Genomic DNA, 18,404 nt, shown 5'->3' with positions numbered 1-18,404 from the left:
TCACAGTAGTGACAAGGAGACCTTGGATAGTGAACTAACTATGTTCCATGGGGTTCCAACATTGTAGGGGGGTGTGAGGTAACATTGTGGTCATGGCATTAGAAGACCCGGGTTCAATTCCCTACATGGGTACAATATGTGAAGTCGGGTGTCCCCCACTGTAATATTGCTAGAATATTGCTGAAGGTGGTGTAAAACTAAACTCACTCACCCCAACAGTGCATCTAGAAGGGGAGGTAACTATGTTTGAGGGAAAAGCAGCAGTGAAACATTTAAAAAGGAAACTGCGGAACTGATGTTGTATTCAAACAAGTATTTGGTTTGATTCAAACAAGTATTTGGTTTGATTCAGATGTGTTTGTGTTTAATGATAACATTAAGCAGTTTATTAAAATGGTTTACTCACTGGCTTAATAACTCCCACAAGTTGACTTGGAACTGAGGAAATAAAGAAACTGCAAACTTTAGAATGTATGAAATTCATAAAGATATTGATTACATGCAATTTATTCAATGGTATGAAACCGATTGGGAGCACTGACTATTGAAATACGTAAATCCCCCCACAGATTAAGTAAGCCCCGAATTCATCGGAAGATTGCTTTGACCAGCTTGATGTTCCCGGAGCCTCTGTTTGGCTGCAAATGTACAGCATGTGAAGAAGCGATGGGAGGGGAGGACAACACTGCCTTGTCTCACAGTCTCAGCGAGCACCTACAGAAGTTCCCCATCAGGTAAACAGATGTCACCTTCATCTTAGCCACAAGTGTTCATTACAGCTTTCTGCAGAGATGTCAATATTGACTCCAGTGCCCAGTCTGTGTTCCGGGGCTATAGTGCACAGAGCAATCTTAGTTACAATCAGTCTTAGTCCCCTACAATCAACTTTGCAATCACCATACAATTGCCCTAATCCATTTGCACAAGACGATCTTAAGATCGAACTCTTCAACGTTGGAGATAGAAATTGCTTAAACTCTACTTGTCTTAAACTAAAACTCGCATAGCATGCAGCGCAAATAAAACATGAAACTGGTTGCTCCACAGAACTGACATTCCTTCCTTAATCGCACCTTGCAGAATTTTCATGAAAACAAAACAAAAAAAACCCCCAAACTCACAAATCTTTGAAGAAAATGATGTTGCAACAACAGAATTACCATGTTTTATGAAAATACTGAAATGCAAACAAATACATTAACAAATTTGGGCCTTGAGTTATTGGCCTAATAATCATGAACCTTTAAAGATAACATATAAACAAATTTCCTTATGCTATAACACCTGAATCTACCATGATTTGTCAATGGCTGTCCGTGTAACATAGTTTGGCAACTGGTCAGTGTTATTTGGAGTAAAATCCCAAATATATCCCACAAGTAATGGGTTTATGAAGATATGAAAGAGTGACCTGACTGTGGGAGTGTTGTGTAAAATGCATGACAGGGAAATATGAAATTGATATTATTCCGTGTGTTTAGTGTGTTGTTAAATACTTATTTCCAGTATGTTAATTACGTTACGCTATTTCATTGATAATTGTTTTTTTCTTTTTGTGAAAAAAAACTTTTTACTCACATTTCATATGTCTCATCAAGTGTATTTTCCTCTTTGAAGAATGCTTGTATTATGTTTAAAGTGCATAGATAAAAACTCTTGTCTCTCGTCAGATTCAATTTTAGCCTTAAGAATTAGAAAGAAACATAATTTTGTACGTTATCTAACTGTAGACTGTTTATTGATAAAATCAATGACAAAATCATTGACGCGAACATGAGCGAAAACAATTGTGTGTGGAGGTCTGCGATGTCACAACATGACATACATTGTATTTAGGCAGGGCAGAATTTATGCAAACGGCATAAGCCAAGGGAAACCACTCCCATCTTGTGTAAAAACTAAGATTAGCTGCCCTTGAGCTATTGAAAAGATCATGGCCACTGCAGATTGCATGCATACACCTTTTGTTACTATCCTTTCCTTGTTTATTAGAAAGGTATGGTGTTCATACTTTTCCAACACTGAATCAGGTTAGAATTGTACTCTATGATATCGACTTGATAATGACTTTGTTTACTATTGCAAACACGATATTTCTGACGTTAAATCAATTTTGCATTCTCCGTGTTGTTTAAGTGTTAAGGTGAATCATACAGTTTTATGCAATAGTAAAGTAATTCTCAAATGTAAAGCTCATTATTTGCGTGAAATTGACACCAACTTGGCAGCCATTTTGCTACTGACTACGATTATCTTCACTCCTTGCAATTGGTTTTGATTGTAACTTACAGTGATATTAGTCTACAATCACTTTGTGCAAGTGGATGGCGATTGTAGCCGAAACCTAAGGAGGATTTACAATAACTGTAGCTCTATGATCGTTTTGTGCAAGTGGGCCGTGGTATTTTGCCATTAACATGCCACAATACTTGTGGGAAGTGACTACATCTTGTAGATTTCACTAGTGGTTGACTTCTAATGAGTGACATAAGAGTTATTTGTCTTCCATGGCTCACAAATGCACGAGCGAGAAATGCCAACCTGGTGAAAGAGCACATGGTTGACGAGTGTCTGTGTTGGACATTGCTGCAAGTATTAAAAAGTTTATGAAGTTCAATCTTCTTGACATTTTTGTCAAAGTTGACACAGCAACTTCCACATCTGTTGAAGGCAACACAACCTAGTCATGGTCAGTAACCGTCTCTGTAAATGGTTGCCTGTATCTGCCTACATCAAATGTTTACATTACCAGACTAGTTGTAACCATGGCAACTGCTCTGTTGTTGCAGTGGGCGTGTGCAAGTGCAGGTGGACGACCATGTGGTCATCAAGGGGGACCGTACAGGATATATCCGCTATGTTGGACATCTGGACAAAATTGGACAGCCCAACATGATATTTGTAGGCTTGGAACTTGATGCTCCAGGTAAATATTCTCCTTGTGTCTGTGGTGTGTAGCGTTCACAACATTCACGTACTACTACAGGGATCATGCCATTGAATGCCAGACTACAATGGTTGAAATCCATTCCTTCTGACCCCTATCATATTATTTGTCACTGATAGAAATACCCTGCAGAGAGCAGATCCATTCATTCACTTCACTGGGCAGTGAGGTAGCCTAGTGGTTGAAGTGTTCGTTCATCATGCTGAAGACCCGGGTTCGATTCCCATTACTGGTGTTCCCCAGCGTGATATTGGTGGAATATCACTAAATCCGGCATAAAACCATAGTCACTCGCCCACTTCATTTAGTGAAATAGTGGGACGACTCTCCTAGGCATATAAACATTGCATGTTTGTACATAAAGTTTCGATTTCTGTTTACAGTAGGACGACATGATGGCTCTTTAGACGGGAAACGCTATTTTTATTGTCGGAAGGATCATGGCATATTTCTGCCCCTCCATGACATTGTCTGTCATGTACATGGGAAGGTACGTCCTGATTGTATCACTTAACACTGTTCAAAAATCCCTACTAAACATTCATGCGAAGTACTATAGTGTATACCCTTGTATAACATGCACCCCTCAGTATTCAGTATTTGCCTAGCAAAAACATTTCAAAGTTTATGCACCAAAACAACCTACATTGTATCCTTTTTCAACAAATTCAGGTATCTGCGAACACATGTTAGCAAACTCAGTCATTAAAAGATGACATTTTAGACAAAACGTCACTTGTCACCGAATTTACCATTTGAATCATGTCCTCTTCTCCACTTGGCATTGTTTAATGTGCTGAGATTTGCATTACCGTTTGTATTGAATCTAAACTAAGCTAGAAATAGCAACCAGCAGTGCACACATTTCCTGCTGTTCTACTAAAACCCATCAAAAATATCTCCAACCAAATTTGATGCAGCTTTCTCAAGATGTATATCTTAGACTGCTGTCAGATGATAATTATATTGGACATTTGAAACAATATTGTGCCTGTCAGTTGATACAGCTAATAAACTACGTTAGATATTTCCTTGTGTTGAAACTTCTTGAGTAATCCTGTAATTGTGTTTGCTAAAACGTTAGCAAGTGATTTAATTTGAAATAAGATTAATGGAATAGATTAAAAATGTTAGACCAAATATAAAATTTACTCCTCTTGAACCAGATAGTGTAATTACTTGATTATGTTGTGTATTTTACTTCTATTTTGTTGTCAAGGTATTTCCAGTGTTCTGTTGTCATGGTATTGACTGCTTACGTGAATAAAGACATCACATTATATGGTGTGAATAATGCACACCCCATTCTACACAGTGTGGATCCTTTTAAAATGTGCTTTATACTCATGATCAAAAGGTACTCTGATACCTTACATGTTTTATTAATATCCAACAGTGTGGCAGATAATGTTGAAGAAGTCATATTTGTAGACATGTTGTTTTCTATTTCAGAAACATGAGTCACAGGATATGGATGAGAGGATCAAGAAATCACACCACGCCCCTCCGACATCGTCTCCCCTGCCACGCAGCCGGATACGAGCCTTGGCTCGGAGGAAACTGGAGAAGAAGGAGCTGGCGTCCTTCTTTAATAAGGACAACAATAGGTAGAATCAGGGTGGGGTGTGGGGAGGTATATTGGCAGAGTGTGTGTATGGACAGAGTGTGTGTATTAACAGGGTGCATGTATTGGCAGGGTGTGTGTATGGACAGGGTGTGTGTATTAACTGGTTGCATCTATTGAGAGGTTGTGAGTATGGACAGGATGTGTGTATTAACAGGGTGCATCTATTGAGAGGGAGTGAGTATGGACAGGATGTGTGTATTAACAGGGTGCATGTATTGAAAGGGTGTGTGTAAGGACAGGATGTGTGTGTTAACAGGGTGCATGTATTGAGAGGGTGTGTGTAAGGACAGGATGTGTGTGTTAACAGGGTGCATGTATTGAGAGTGTGTGTGTGTAAGGACAGGATATGTGTGTTAACAGGGTGCATGCATTGAGAGGGTGTGTGCAGGGAGAGGGTGTGTGCAGGGACAGGATGTATGTATTTAACAGGGTGTCTGTGTGGACAGTGTGTGTGTATTGTCAGTGTGTCTGTATGGACAATGTGTGTGTTTTCATTTTTTTGAAAATATTGACATGGGATAAGTGTGGATAGGGTGTCTGTGTGGGCAGGGTGTGTGTATTAACAGGGTGTAAGTATGGACAGGGTATCAGTATGGACAATGTGTCGCTGTGGAGGGGGTACCTGTGCAGTTATGAATGATAGACAGACTGTAAGATAAAATGACTGTCCCTTTGGCTTCAGTATCAGGTAAGAGAGCTATTGTGATTTGATGTAGGGTTGTACACACTGTTCCTAAATAACCATCTCAAAGTAGAGGTGTTCTTGTGGACTCTTGTTACCTTGAAACGTATGTCTTTCCTTGCAATAACATTTCAGTCATGGCAATAAAGATTTAACTTTGATTCTGTTTGGTGTTTGTGTGTCAGTAATTTTTGGCTTTGAGTATAGTTTATATATGCAAGAGAGTGAACAAGTTTGTTTGTTGATGAAGCCTTGAATGTACATGAACTGTTTGTGTACTTAAATTCTCTTTTTGTTTTGACAGGAAACAAAATTCAGATGATGTCTTGTGATTGTGGCTTCTGCAGTTGTACAGAGATTGGCAGTATGTCATCATTGATCCACATCATCGTCTACTGTTGTGCCCTCACTGACAGTCATGTAACATGGGGAGGGCACAACAATAAGTTACTTGTCAGATTCGTCTTTCTGTCAATGTCAGAATGATTGTGTTTTTTGTGTTTTAATATTGTAATGAAACCACATGTTTGTTAACAAGAACTAAATACACGACATTTCTGATGAAGGAGTCATTGCTAATTGTGGTCTCCCTTCAATCTCTGCTGTAAGTTGTAATGTGCCTAGGTGCAACATGTACTTTCAGTCATCATCTGCTTGAAGGACCTGATCTTGTTGCTCCTTCTAAACTGATTCATGACAGACAGTGTGTTGACAGCAAGAATCCTGGGACTGGACAACACAACCAGAAGATTCTTGTTGGAAAGTTTTGAAAACGAGTGGGAGAACTATTTCAGCAGCTTCACTACCCCTGCTTGTACTCTACTGCTGAGGAGTGTCAGGCCTGTGTGTCCACCTTTAGAGGTTTTTAGGTAGCCTGTCTTGGAAAAGTGTTGCTGAAATAGTTTTCATATGATTTTGCAAGCTTCATTTCTCAGAGCTCTGACTTTTCTTTCAAATTACCTGAAGCTATGTCAGTATGGATGTTCATAAATATGAGCTGTGTTGGCATGTGTGTTTGAAATGGTGTGTACGTCTGTGATAAGGAAATTGCTAGTTCATTGTCGAGGGCTTAGGAATCAATAACAACAAACAGGACCCTCAAAGCAATGTCTCACTGGACTGCATTTACCTGGAGAAACACCTTGTGGGCTTGGTGCATGGACTGCAGTCATTTGGAGAAACATCATGTGGGCTTGGTGCATGGACTGCAGTCATTTGGAGAAACATCATGTGGGCTTGGTGCATGGACTGCAGTCATTTGGAGAAACATGTGGGCTTGGTGCATGGACTGCAGTCATTTGGAGAAACATCATGTGGGCTTGGTGCATGGACTGCAGTCATTTGGAGAAACATCATGTGGGCTTGGTGCATGGACTGCAGTCATTTGGAGAAACATCATGTGGGCTTGGTGCATGGACTGCAGTCATTTGGAGAAACATCATGTGGGCTTGGTGCATGGACTGCAGTCATTTGGAGAAACATGTGGGCTTGGTGCATGGACTGCAGTCATTTGGAGAAACATCATGTGGGCTTGGTGCATGGACTGCAGTCATTTGGAGAAACATCATGTGGGCTTGGTGCATGGACTGCAGTCATTTGGAGAAACATCATGTGGGCTTGGTGCATGGACTGCAGTCATTTTGAGAAATATCATGTGGGCTTGGTGCATGGACTGCAGTCATTTGGAGAAACACCTTGTGGCCTTAGTTCATGGAGTACTTTGACCTGAAGAAACACCTAGGGGCTTGGTGCTTGGACTACAGTGATCTGGAGAAACAACTTTTGAGCTTGGTGCATGGACTACAGTGACCTGGAGAAATATCATGTGGGCTTGATGACTTGATGTCCATCTCAGAAATATGTTTGCATATTGATTGGGAATCACAATTGATTTGTTGCGCATGTCACTACGTTCTTCTACAATTTTCGCTTCAAATGTCAACACAGTTTGTAGAAGAAAATTAATACAATCACAAAGCAAGCATCCAGTATATATATATATATATATATACAAATATATCAAAGTAGTTCATGAAGTATGTGATCCAGGAGCTGCTAAAGGGATGTAACCTGTGGTAACAACCACCTCCGACTCCTTCAATGAACTATATTGTTGCAGCCAGCTTGAATACTACTGTTCTTTGTTGATGATTCATTGCCATATATTGTCTGAACAAGGTGTTAAGATGGTGCCATTATGTTTGTGAGAGGTGTCCCTGAAATCCATGAGGTCCAGGGTCGTCTCTTTCCTGTAGTTGTAAGTGTCGGAGCTTCATTCATTTAGCGATGCTGCCGTTCCACATTCAGTCCTGAATTGTTGTTGCACTGGTGTATGATGGAACTCTGTTATTTATGACGTACTGCAAGTTTTCGGGTAGCATATCTCGAGTGACTTGAGCAATGATCTTAGCAAACATTAAAACCTAATACAAGAAATTGCATTGGCAATATATTCATTTTTTTTTGTTGAAACCAAAATTATAATGCACTTGATTCGAAATGCTAAGGTAACCCATTCAGTATAAGTCATAAAATCTTGAGCGTTGTCATGGATTCCAGCATGCTGTTGAGATTGAGGTCAGTCTGTGTGATAGCAGATTGAACACTTGGGCGTAGCCTGTTGTATGTATTCTCAAATCTGTTTCTGTTTCATGACGACGAGGAGCCTGCTTGCTACAGCTCCTCAGAAGTTTGATGGAAAGTGTGCGCTGCGTACAAGGGTGACATTTGTTTGTCTGCAAGTGTTTTATTAATCAGTTACTCTGTACAGTCTATGTTAATATGTTCTTGACGATGCCAATCTGGCAAGACTCTCATGACAGATGTTGTCGTGCACATATTTTGCTGTGTGCGTTCTGCCTGTAACAAGCTTGATTATGTACATACATAAAATACAAGTGCTTGGAGTTATTAATGACTATGACAAGATTGGATTAGTTCAGTAGATGGTTTTCTATGTGTTGACACACCAGGGTACAGTCAGTGGCATCACATCATCAGTAACAACATGTACACCATCAGTAGCAAGGGTTGGATGTCAACTGACAAGCACCTATTGATCCAAGTTTTCAGGTTTTGGTTGCTTGTAATTTTGATCTGAAAGGTTTGGTGTCTTTTTAGCTCATCTGATTGTTTTTATGTCAGTGCTTTGATATGCCTCGGTGAACATCAACCAGTGGATCAAAACTGAGTTAGGACTCTTGTTTAGGTATATCTTGCATCTCAATAGACATAACTTGTTATTTAGAACTTTCACTTCTGTCAAATAGTTTGAACAATCTTATTCTCATGAAATGTAATGTAGAAAAACTGCAGACTTTAAGTCATAGCTAGTATCCAGTATGAAGGGATGTTGTGCATGCAACAGTGGTTATTTTACAAGCAAAAAGTGCATAGAAATTTTGTTTATTTTGTCTTTTCTGATATGTTGCAGAGAGCAACTTCATTATCTTTGTCTCAGTTTTGTCCTGCGATTAATATGCTTGTACATGTACTCTCATAATCAGTCAGCTCCATTGCACATTTTCATGAAGCTGAACCTTTCTGCATATGAATTGCATCTTTAAGTAATGTCTGCATGATATTGTATGTTGTACATGACTTACCAGCAATAATTTGGATCAGTATATGGCCACTGACTGGACCCTTGCCGATTCTATATGGATAGGTTCTGCCTGTGGAGGAATAGTTGCAGGGGTAGCTGATATCTGTAAAGATGTTTGTTTACTTGGTTTCTAAACTATATTGTTGTTAAGAGAATCTTGGTTACCAATGTTTATATTCTGTGAACTATTTCTTTAAAGAACCTGTCCATGAACTAATTCTGTGTTGATAATATTAAATGTGTCTCCTTTCTTGCTCTGTAAAGGAATAAATGTCATTTTGTTCAAAGCTTCTGTTGTATGGAATATGGTACGTCCTGAGCTGGGTGGTTCCAGCGAGATGCCATGATACAGAGGCCAACACATTCTGGCCTGGTGATACAGAGGCCAACACACTCTTGCCTGGTGATACTGAGGCAATACACTCTGGCCTGGTGAAACAGACCCCAATACACTCAAGTTAGGTGATACAGAGGCCAAAACACTCCAGCCGAGAGACCCTACTAGTGCAAGTATAGAGGTCAGGTCTCTACACGACTATGCTGTAAGGATACACTATCCAATAAAGACTTGCTAGCACTTCAGTTTTACCAAGGCTTGTCTGCCTAATGTGGCAGGAGAGACTGAAGTAATGTAGGAAGTTGCCCATGACTGTGGGTATGATGCAGGCAAGCATAGAAACAACAGGGTGCACCAGGATTCAAACCCAAGAACATTGATCACTGGCCAAGGGAAGCAAGTCTGCACAGCAAATTGTTGCCCGATGTATAACTGGGACACTTCTATCACTAATGAAGACGAGTCGGTTTTGGTCACTTTCAGCAGTATTCCAGCATTATCACGGCTGGGGACACCAGAAATGGGCTTCACACATTGTATAACCTGGGCTTTTGGCATGACGAGCGAAAGCTTTAACCACTAGACTACCCCACTGCCCAGTAAAAGACATGGGTATTATGCTGAGCAAATTCAATTATTGCTTTCTTTGTATGCACTGTAGAGAATAGAGAGCTGCATGGCTGCAGCTTGTCATGTGAGATGTGACATGTAATTTCAGTCATCACTGGTTCCTTCCTGTAGGAGCCAGGGTATGAAATGATTCATTGATCATAATGGTGAAGTTATCGCCATGTGTTGGGTGACACAAATCAACAGTGTCTACACACCCAAGCAGGCACCGACTCTCTAGTAAACTTGAAGTATCTGGAAGTGATGGAACACTTTCTGATAGTATATCACTGTTTTAATCACCATCACTGATATAGGAAGATCTGACAGTAGTAGTTCTTGCATAACAATAAGAGACCATTTCTCAAAAATGGCAATACTGATTTCAACCATTATCAATACAGTCTGAGTTCTGGACAAATCTACACATATAGGACAATAGGAACTCTCAGTAAAACATAGCAACATAACCTCAAAATTAGCCTTTTAAACTGATACATGACCATGCTTGAAAGTAGGAGTCCATTTGATTCTTGCTGGAAGTGATGTTGTATTATGCAGAATGTGAGCAGCAACCATGACGACCCAATGAACGCACCTCATTACCATGTTGAACTTAAATAGCCAAGAAGCATGGACAACATTTCAAGCATAGTCAGAAACATAGCTGCATTATTTTGTGAACTAGTCAGTCACTGCACCAAACACAAAACCAGACTAAACAAAATCCACAACAAACTAATAAATTGTCAGATACAACTAATCCATATTCAATAGTCAAATGCAAATGGTGGACTGTAAATTTTGTCTTAGCTGTTTTGGCCAGCTACAGCCTATCGAGAACTGGGGCCTTCAGTGTAAGTAGGCAATGTTTGCACAGCTTGACTACCGGACATCAGTCAGATCAAACTGTTCTTCAGAGCCTGCAAACTTCATTCCATTCTGTCCCTGACATTAAACCCTGAACAACTGTACACCCAGTCAATGTTAACATTCTCAGTTTTGCCCTATATGACGACAAGCACTTTATTAATTTGTTGTGGTAAAGAAAACTAACTTGCAGCATGAGCAGCTAAAATGTCAATATTTGATTTTTCTTTCAACTTATGGCAATAACAGTGAGGTACCAAGATCTTCAACTAAACATAAGACAATGATATAAAATACAACTAACAAAGTATAAAATGGCTGATGGAATGTTGACAAACGCTGCAAATACAGGACTCGTATAGGATTACTTTGTCACAGAGTACATATATATATTTATATATATGGAAAAGATTTGACAATGCATGATGGCAAATGAAATTGATGATAACAATCATTAGTAAAGTACAAGACCTTTGTATGTACAACATAATGTTCTGACATTTGGGAGCATCACACTTTCATTCTTGCTACATCAAATATGTTCAACTTACATGTGCAGCTTTTGCACCACCAATGCTTCTACCATTTACAACAACTGAAGCTAGCTGTGACTTGCATCAACTGTTGGACTAGCAATGCCACTGGTGCTCGGAACTGCATCCAGGGCACGTGATTGTTCCTAAGGTTCAAATTCTAAGCACGTCTGACTTGAACGGAAACTACGCGGAAATGATGTCTACTTTGAATGAACGAATGAAGTCATTTCATTCCAATATTGCACAATCAATGACATCATCCTTCCACTGCAATCAGTTGTTTTACAAATTAGAGTAATGACTTTAGATCTCGTGAGGATTTCATTAAACAGTTAAACATATGAAGATGTCTACAAGTTGCCTAAGGGTTTCCACTTCAGTGTGCCCCTCCTCTTGTTAACCTGTGAAAACACCTCACTAATGGGTTAGCAAGTGATGTGGTTAAACACCGCCTTTACCGCTATTTCAGCAGTGTCACGGAAGGGCTTCATACATTGTACTTATGTCGGGAACTGAACGCAGCATTTGGCTTTAACCACTTGCCTACCTGCCTCCCTCATAGCACCCTTAGGAAGAAGGAAAGATGGGTACAAGTGACATACTAATGGCAGTCGACTCTGCAAACACATACACGTCACCATGAATGAAAGAGTGATACTGCTATGTACACATACAATATTTACAGATAAATCTATACATAATATGCAACAATAAAACAAGGTACACAAACACATGATATGCTTCACTGCCTCAGAGTGCTCCGTGGAAACTCCAAATGGAAACACTGGGGAAACTCCACAGAAAAACTGCAGAAATTCCACGGTGAGATGGACTGCCACAAGTCCAGGTATTCAGCTACAAAACGCGGCACTAATTACAACCAAATCTTCAGGATATAATCTATGGTAAATGAATCTCAGATTAACTACACAATCACCTGTAAGCCTTTACATAAATTTCATGTGTATCGAACAAACTGAAAGTTTTATCATAATCTCAGCATTCAAACCAAAAATATTGTCCTTTTCCTTCAGTCAATTCTAGTAATGAATGGTTAATCTTGTCGGACATATTCTATTTATATACAATCCAATGTACAAAAATAGATGAGAAAACATCTTTGTGATACCTGAAGTAGGACACAGATTCCATACACTTAAAGAAACAGTTATTACGATACACCTGCTGCATCAGAGAGATAGGAAGACAGAACACTGTGTGATTAGATTAAAGCTTTCGGCAACATTAACACATACGGCAGACTCGCATTTAACAGTCCACACTGTCCATGAAAAACAACTGTTTGCAAAGTCTGAAACAACTGCATCTTTGTACTAAGAACTTTTTCTAGCAACTATAAGATTGTACTTAATACAACATGACTTGCCTAAAAAGTAGTATTTACAAGAAATTACTGTTATATTGTACAATTACTGTATATAGCAAACAATGCATTTCAGATCAAAACATGAATAACTTAAACGCTCAGAGATGAGAGCACATGTCGATAGCCTTGGGAATTTGACCTTGTCTGTCTTGAAGGTTGACCTCTTCCTCTCATGGGATGTTTCTGCAAGCTGTTCCCCTAAATGTACAAAAATATGAGGAGTCTTTCATCCTCAAACATCCTTGCAAGACTTTCCTCAGTATTCCCTAGCAACTAGTGTAGGTAAACTCTCTCATCACTACTGTCTGAAAGAGCATGAAAACATTTGGCGAGGAACCTGGATTAAATGTTATCTGTCAACTTCTGATTAAAATGTCTCATAACAATTTAGCTAAATGTCTGGCCAGTAAGTAGTTAAAACATCTAACGAGCTTGTAACTAAAACATTTGATTATCATGTAACTAAAACATCTGAAAATCAGTAATTAAAACATCTGATAATCGAGTAATCAAAATATCAGATAACCAGGTAATCAAAACAGCTGACCTATCTATTAAAACATGACAGAGTAAGTAAACATCTGATGGCCAAGTAATTAATACATCTGACCTTATAATTACAATAAATCATCTAGTAACACATAAGACGATCTAGTAATTAAAAACAACGGAAAACCTAGTATGTAATCAATCTTAAAATCAACACCTGATGACCTGACTAATACATTAGAGGGGACAACTGGTAATTTGCTGTGGCCTACCATGACCTGTTGTGTACACACCTCTGTCCCACCAAAACACTACCTTCGTGATCTAACAGTGATATAAAAGTTATAAAAATAGTTTTGTTAAATGTTTTAACAATTGCAGATCCTCAAGATAATCATAAACTGCTGTAGCTGAATTTGTAAATAATAAGGTTATGTCCATATAAAATAAATCATAGAATTAGTCAATTCCATTACTGGAACAAGTAGCAGCAGTATCCAAACTTTGACCTCTAAGGTCAACCATGTGACCTTGACCTTTTGATCTGAAGCAGTTTCATCACAACCATAGATACAAAGTCAATGATCACAGTTGTATATACTCCCTGTTAGCGCTTCACTGCATCTATCACATCTCAAGAGGTCACAGACACTGTCACCTTGACCCTGAAAGATCATGTCAAGGTCACATGACCTTCACTGTTGTCTTTTGAATAAATATATATAGATATATATATATTTATATATGTGTATATATGAGCACTTTGGCAAGTCATGTCTTGATTGTAACTCTAGTCTGGTTCCAGGAATTGCCACTCCCTCAACAAATCCTTCATCATGCTTTGGCCGGTTTCGTTGCGTTATCACCTGTTCCGAAGTAGCGCACATTTGACCCCTCCTCTAACAGCTGGTTCTCCTCACTGTCATGCACCAGCTCCTGGTTGAGCAACATCTGCATGCTCTCACTTGTGTTATACACGTCGTACATTGGATTTGCAAAGTTTGTAGACTGAAACAGTATAATATCATCAGTCAAAATAACTGTGAACAAAAATGCATATATAGTGACTATTGAATTCCCCTAACATTACAATATATCTTATTGTTAATCCTACACAGGATAAACCAAAAATGTGACAATTCGAATTCACCTAGGTCTGAAAGTCTTACCTATAAATCAACAGCCCTAAAACTTTTGGACACAAAGATTGCATTCTTAGCACATTAGAACTTCACCATACCATTAAGAATAGTGTGAAATGGGAGTCCTTTCCTTTGTTTTGCAAAAAATAAAATTGAAACATGACATCAAAGAACAATGGGAACAAGAGCCCTTGTGGAGTAAGTTTTGCTCCCCAGTCATGTTGACTGAATGATCAGACCATGACATGTTGTTGGTGCTTGTGTCATTACCAACAAGAGCAACCTGTAACAACATTGGACACAATGCATCCTAGTGGAATAATGTCACTTACGGCATCGCCTCTAAATATTGGATTATTCCCGAGTGGGTCCCTTTCATCAGGCTCCTCCTCGTGACGCAGGTACATGGGGTTCTTCACATCCATCCTGTTAGGCTCCTTCATCCTCTTGTGTCCGTACTGCTCCATCCTGGACACAACATCACCACACTTGTACATCGCCTTACTTGTACATCACCACACTTGTAAATCACCTTACCCAACGTATATTCCTCTTACAGTGAAAACGGACAGCTGTGTATGTAGGCTGTTTTATAGACACCAAAATCAATGACTGGCATTAGTAGAGCTTTCCATAAGAATCCCAACTACAACCACAAAATATTTTCAAAAAGGCACCTCAATATTATTCAAATCAACCTTTGGTATCTCATCAGTATTATAAGCTCCTAAAATGTTATGTACCTCTGGTGTTCTGTGTACATTACCTATTTGGCATTTTACATTCCATACAATCCCCTGCCGTCTCTCCTCCCAACATTAGATAACTCCTAACATTATATACCTCCGTTTTCTCCTGTAGAAGACGATGCCAAGGATGAGCAGCAATACCAGGACCAGGGCTATCGCGGGGATGATAATGTAGAGTGGGTCTGGAGGAGATAATATCATGTCACCATTGACATCAAAGTCACAACAGACTCAAGGAACATAAAGGCCTCAGTAAACACTGGTTGTTAGTCGTTATATCACCGTCAGTTTAATGTGGCTGAGTGTAGGCTATAGACAGACGGAGCTGGCAGGAAGTACTGTGTGACAACATGACCATGGTAGCTGAGAAACTGAGATATAAGTCATAACATCCTACTGAGTGTGACAACATGACCGTGGTAGCTGAGAAACTGAGATATAAGTCATAACATCCTACTGAGTGTGACAACATGACCGTGGTAGCTGAGAAACTGAGATATAAGTCATAACATCCTACTGAGTGTGACAACATGACCGTGGTAGCTGAGAAACTGAGATATAAGTCATAACATCCTACTGAGTGTGACAACATGACTGTGAGATATAAGTCATAATATCTTGCAGAGTTACACAATGTTTACAACAGAATCAACTCACTGAGAGGAGTGTGTGGCTGGTGTACGATGGGTTTGGTTATCCCATTATCTTCACACAAAGTCCCTGTGAACCCTTCCTTACATCTGGAACAAAACATGATTACCTTGAAAGAAATGTGTCTGTGTAACTTAAAACACATTTCAAATCATTCACATCAGCAAATGTGATAAGTGCATGATCATTATTTCAGGAAGCTCAAGCTAAGCAGTCAATGTTAACAGATCTAGGTTTCCATGTCTGAGACTGGTTAGACGACATGGAAGATGACAGCAGCAGTTAGCTTGGTGTGTTGCTGGACTTCGGACTTCATTAATCCACAGAGTCCTCGAAGCATGGACCACAATATACATGTGCTACGTGTAGACCCAGTCAGTTTGTCAGTGCTGGCGAGGCATTTGGACAGTTGTTGAGCCATAAGATCAGCAATTACGACAACTGTATGGAGCTATGGTACATTAGAGACAGGAATAACCGTGCCAAGCTATGATCACGTACTATGTCTAAGAGAACGAATAACTATGGCCAGCTACCATTAATTTATTTGTCTACGTGTACATATAACAAGATTCACCAAACTAACATCACCTTATACATCTCTGTCTACTAATAAGGCTAAATGTAGAGCTATAAATCACTAAAAATGTTGGTATTTACTTTTACTTTGCAAAACAGAGTTGTTGATGAGAGTGTGTGAGTCTGAGATAAGCATGTATTATGGAATGATTGCAGCAATGTCACTTCTGCTCTAAGCAAGGGAGGTAACTGACTTTAAAAGTAGCTTTTCCCCCAGTGTCGAACCACGCTGGAATTTCCTTCTATGTTACTCCAATATACACTGGACTCATAAACTGACAATGGCAATGAGTACAACAGAATCAGTTTATTGGACTCATCAATCCAGGAAAAATATGACTCCATAATTCCAGCCATATTCTCTGTGGGTGGAAACTTGATTCTTAAAGTGAGTTAACCTCCATGGATGTGAAACATTTCAAGACAGATAAGACCCTCACATGCAGTACTGACAGGTGGCATTGTTGTGCGGGCCGAGGTGACAGCCGGCACACTTTCCTCCATTGTGACACACACCTGCACATGCATGCTGGCAGTGTAACCCCACATGACCATAGAGACACCTGTTAGTGGACAGACAGACAGACAGATAGGGGTCACATACGCAACAGACACTGGAGCTCACCTTCAACCATTACCTCACAACATATTTCAACAAAGAATAAATAACATGAAATTGATACTAATTGTTAAAAAGCTCAGGACTAGTGTGCAAAATATGTCAAAGTAGATAAGAGAGATGTCTTTGTAACAAGTATGTCATCTAAGGTAAGGCAGTCAGTTTCAAGTTACTATCAGCTAATATAATTTGCATTCTGAATACTCTCAGTTTTAAGTCAGAAAACCTTCACCTTTCCTGTATGTTTCCTATTTTAGAACAGGTCTAGGTCATATCATCACACTTTCTGAAGGATTTAGTTCTGCTTCATTACTACACATTGTGACCTTGAGCAGCAAAATCATGTCAGCATAAAAAGGGCATCTTTTAAGTAGAATGAACATATGGCTCCGTCTGTTGCTGATTGCCTAGGCAACATCTTATGGTAAAGTTTAAGAGCATCCCATTATCACTTCAACCCAGTATGTTCCATGGCCTTCATGGAGAACACCTTATGATAAAGTTTAAGAGCATCCCATTATCACTTCAACCCAGTATGTTCCATGGCCTTCATGGAGAACACCTTATGATAAAGTTTAAGAGCATCCCATTATCACTTCAACCCAGTATGTTCCATGGTCTTCATGGAGAACGTACTGGAGCACACGCTGTAATTTTCAGTGTATGTGGTAGAGACAATTATGAATTTTTCAAAGTGTAGTGAGGATAGGTTCTGACTAAATCCTCTTTACCATGAAATCACAGGGAAGGTGAATAAATAACTGTTAGTGTCTGCAGCGAAACAATGACAACAGAATGGTTTTGGGGAAAAATGTATTTCGTGAAGTAATCATGGATGGACTAAAGGCTAGGTAATAAGAGATCAGCTCACATTGACTGTGTCAAAGTTAGTTGAACATGACGGACGGACAATTACAACACACCCTCAACCATATCAACTACAAGAGTTAAGATTATAGATACAGGACAGGCTGACAAGAGAAATATGGAGGAATTATCAGAAATAAGGACATCCGTACAACATTAACAGAGCAAACAAGCTGAAACCGAAACATGTTCAATGAGAATTATCTTACCGCACACATAAATGTTGTTTTCCCACTGGCTAAGTGTTCTTCTTTATTTTCAACGTACCCCGCTTACAAGCGAGGCACAAATGTACCCTGTTGCCAATGGCAACTCATTCAGTACTTTGTAGAAGTACTTCTTTATCTCAAATTAGACTGAATCATACATGATGCACATAAATTACTGATGTTTTGTGAAAGCAGATCGATGGAAGAGAGGTAACTCTAAATTTCTTTTCTTGAGTTGTTTGCAAAACCTAGCGATGACTACGAAAAGATTTGCCTCTCATTCCAAGTTATAAATTTTGACACAATACTCAAATGTAGTCCTTGTGAATATTAAGAAGTGGAATTTTACCGTAGTGATTTTACAGACAATACCTGCAGAAAAACAGCAAGAAGCAAGATTTGAATCTTTTGATTCACACAAGCTGGCCGATGATCCAATACCCATGTTTTAAACAGTAACAAAATTAACATTGAGGTGTTTCGGTAAGACAAATATGTTG

The 18,404-nt window shown here is 39.3% G+C and overlaps 2 protein-coding genes across 5 annotated transcripts in view; one reads left to right on the top strand and one right to left on the bottom strand.

Moving 5' to 3' along the window:
• The window catches only part of LOC137299060 (uncharacterized), a 32,243-nt gene extending 23,102 nt beyond the window's left edge, over window positions 1-9,141 (top strand). The window contains exons 8-12 of one of the 2 annotated variants that reach the window (XM_067831545.1): window positions 612-734; window positions 2,790-2,926; window positions 3,331-3,437; window positions 4,400-4,554; window positions 5,561-9,141. In XM_067831545.1, coding sequence (XP_067687646.1) covers window positions 612-734; window positions 2,790-2,926; window positions 3,331-3,437; window positions 4,400-4,554; window positions 5,561-5,588 — 550 coding nt within the window. In that variant the 3' untranslated portion in view covers window positions 5,589-9,141. Of the gene's footprint in view, window positions 1-569; window positions 735-2,789; window positions 2,927-3,330; window positions 3,438-4,399; window positions 4,555-5,560 lie in introns of both variants that reach the window. The other variant, XM_067831544.1, reaches the window with a different exon arrangement.
• A 938-nt stretch (window positions 9,142-10,079) lies between these two features.
• The window catches only part of LOC137298950 (low-density lipoprotein receptor-related protein 1-like), a 158,475-nt gene continuing 150,150 nt past the window's right edge, over window positions 10,080-18,404 (bottom strand). For all 3 annotated transcript variants that reach the window (XM_067831342.1, XM_067831343.1, XM_067831344.1), the window contains 4 exons: window positions 15,637-15,719; window positions 15,074-15,161; window positions 14,563-14,698; window positions 10,080-14,096 (listed from right to left, as the gene is read on the bottom strand). In XM_067831342.1, the coding sequence (XP_067687443.1) occupies window positions 13,923-14,096; window positions 14,563-14,698; window positions 15,074-15,161; window positions 15,637-15,719 (481 nt within the window). In that variant the 3' untranslated portion in view covers window positions 10,080-13,922. The remainder of the gene's footprint in view (window positions 14,097-14,562; window positions 14,699-15,073; window positions 15,162-15,636; window positions 15,720-18,404) is intronic.

This window comes from Haliotis asinina, chromosome 10 (assembly GCF_037392515.1).
Source record: "Haliotis asinina isolate JCU_RB_2024 chromosome 10, JCU_Hal_asi_v2, whole genome shotgun sequence".
In the NCBI taxonomy this organism is placed as follows: domain Eukaryota; kingdom Metazoa; phylum Mollusca; class Gastropoda; order Lepetellida; family Haliotidae; genus Haliotis; species Haliotis asinina.
Note: the sequence above shows the minus strand (reverse complement) of the source record. Positions and strands in the feature narration are given on the sequence as shown.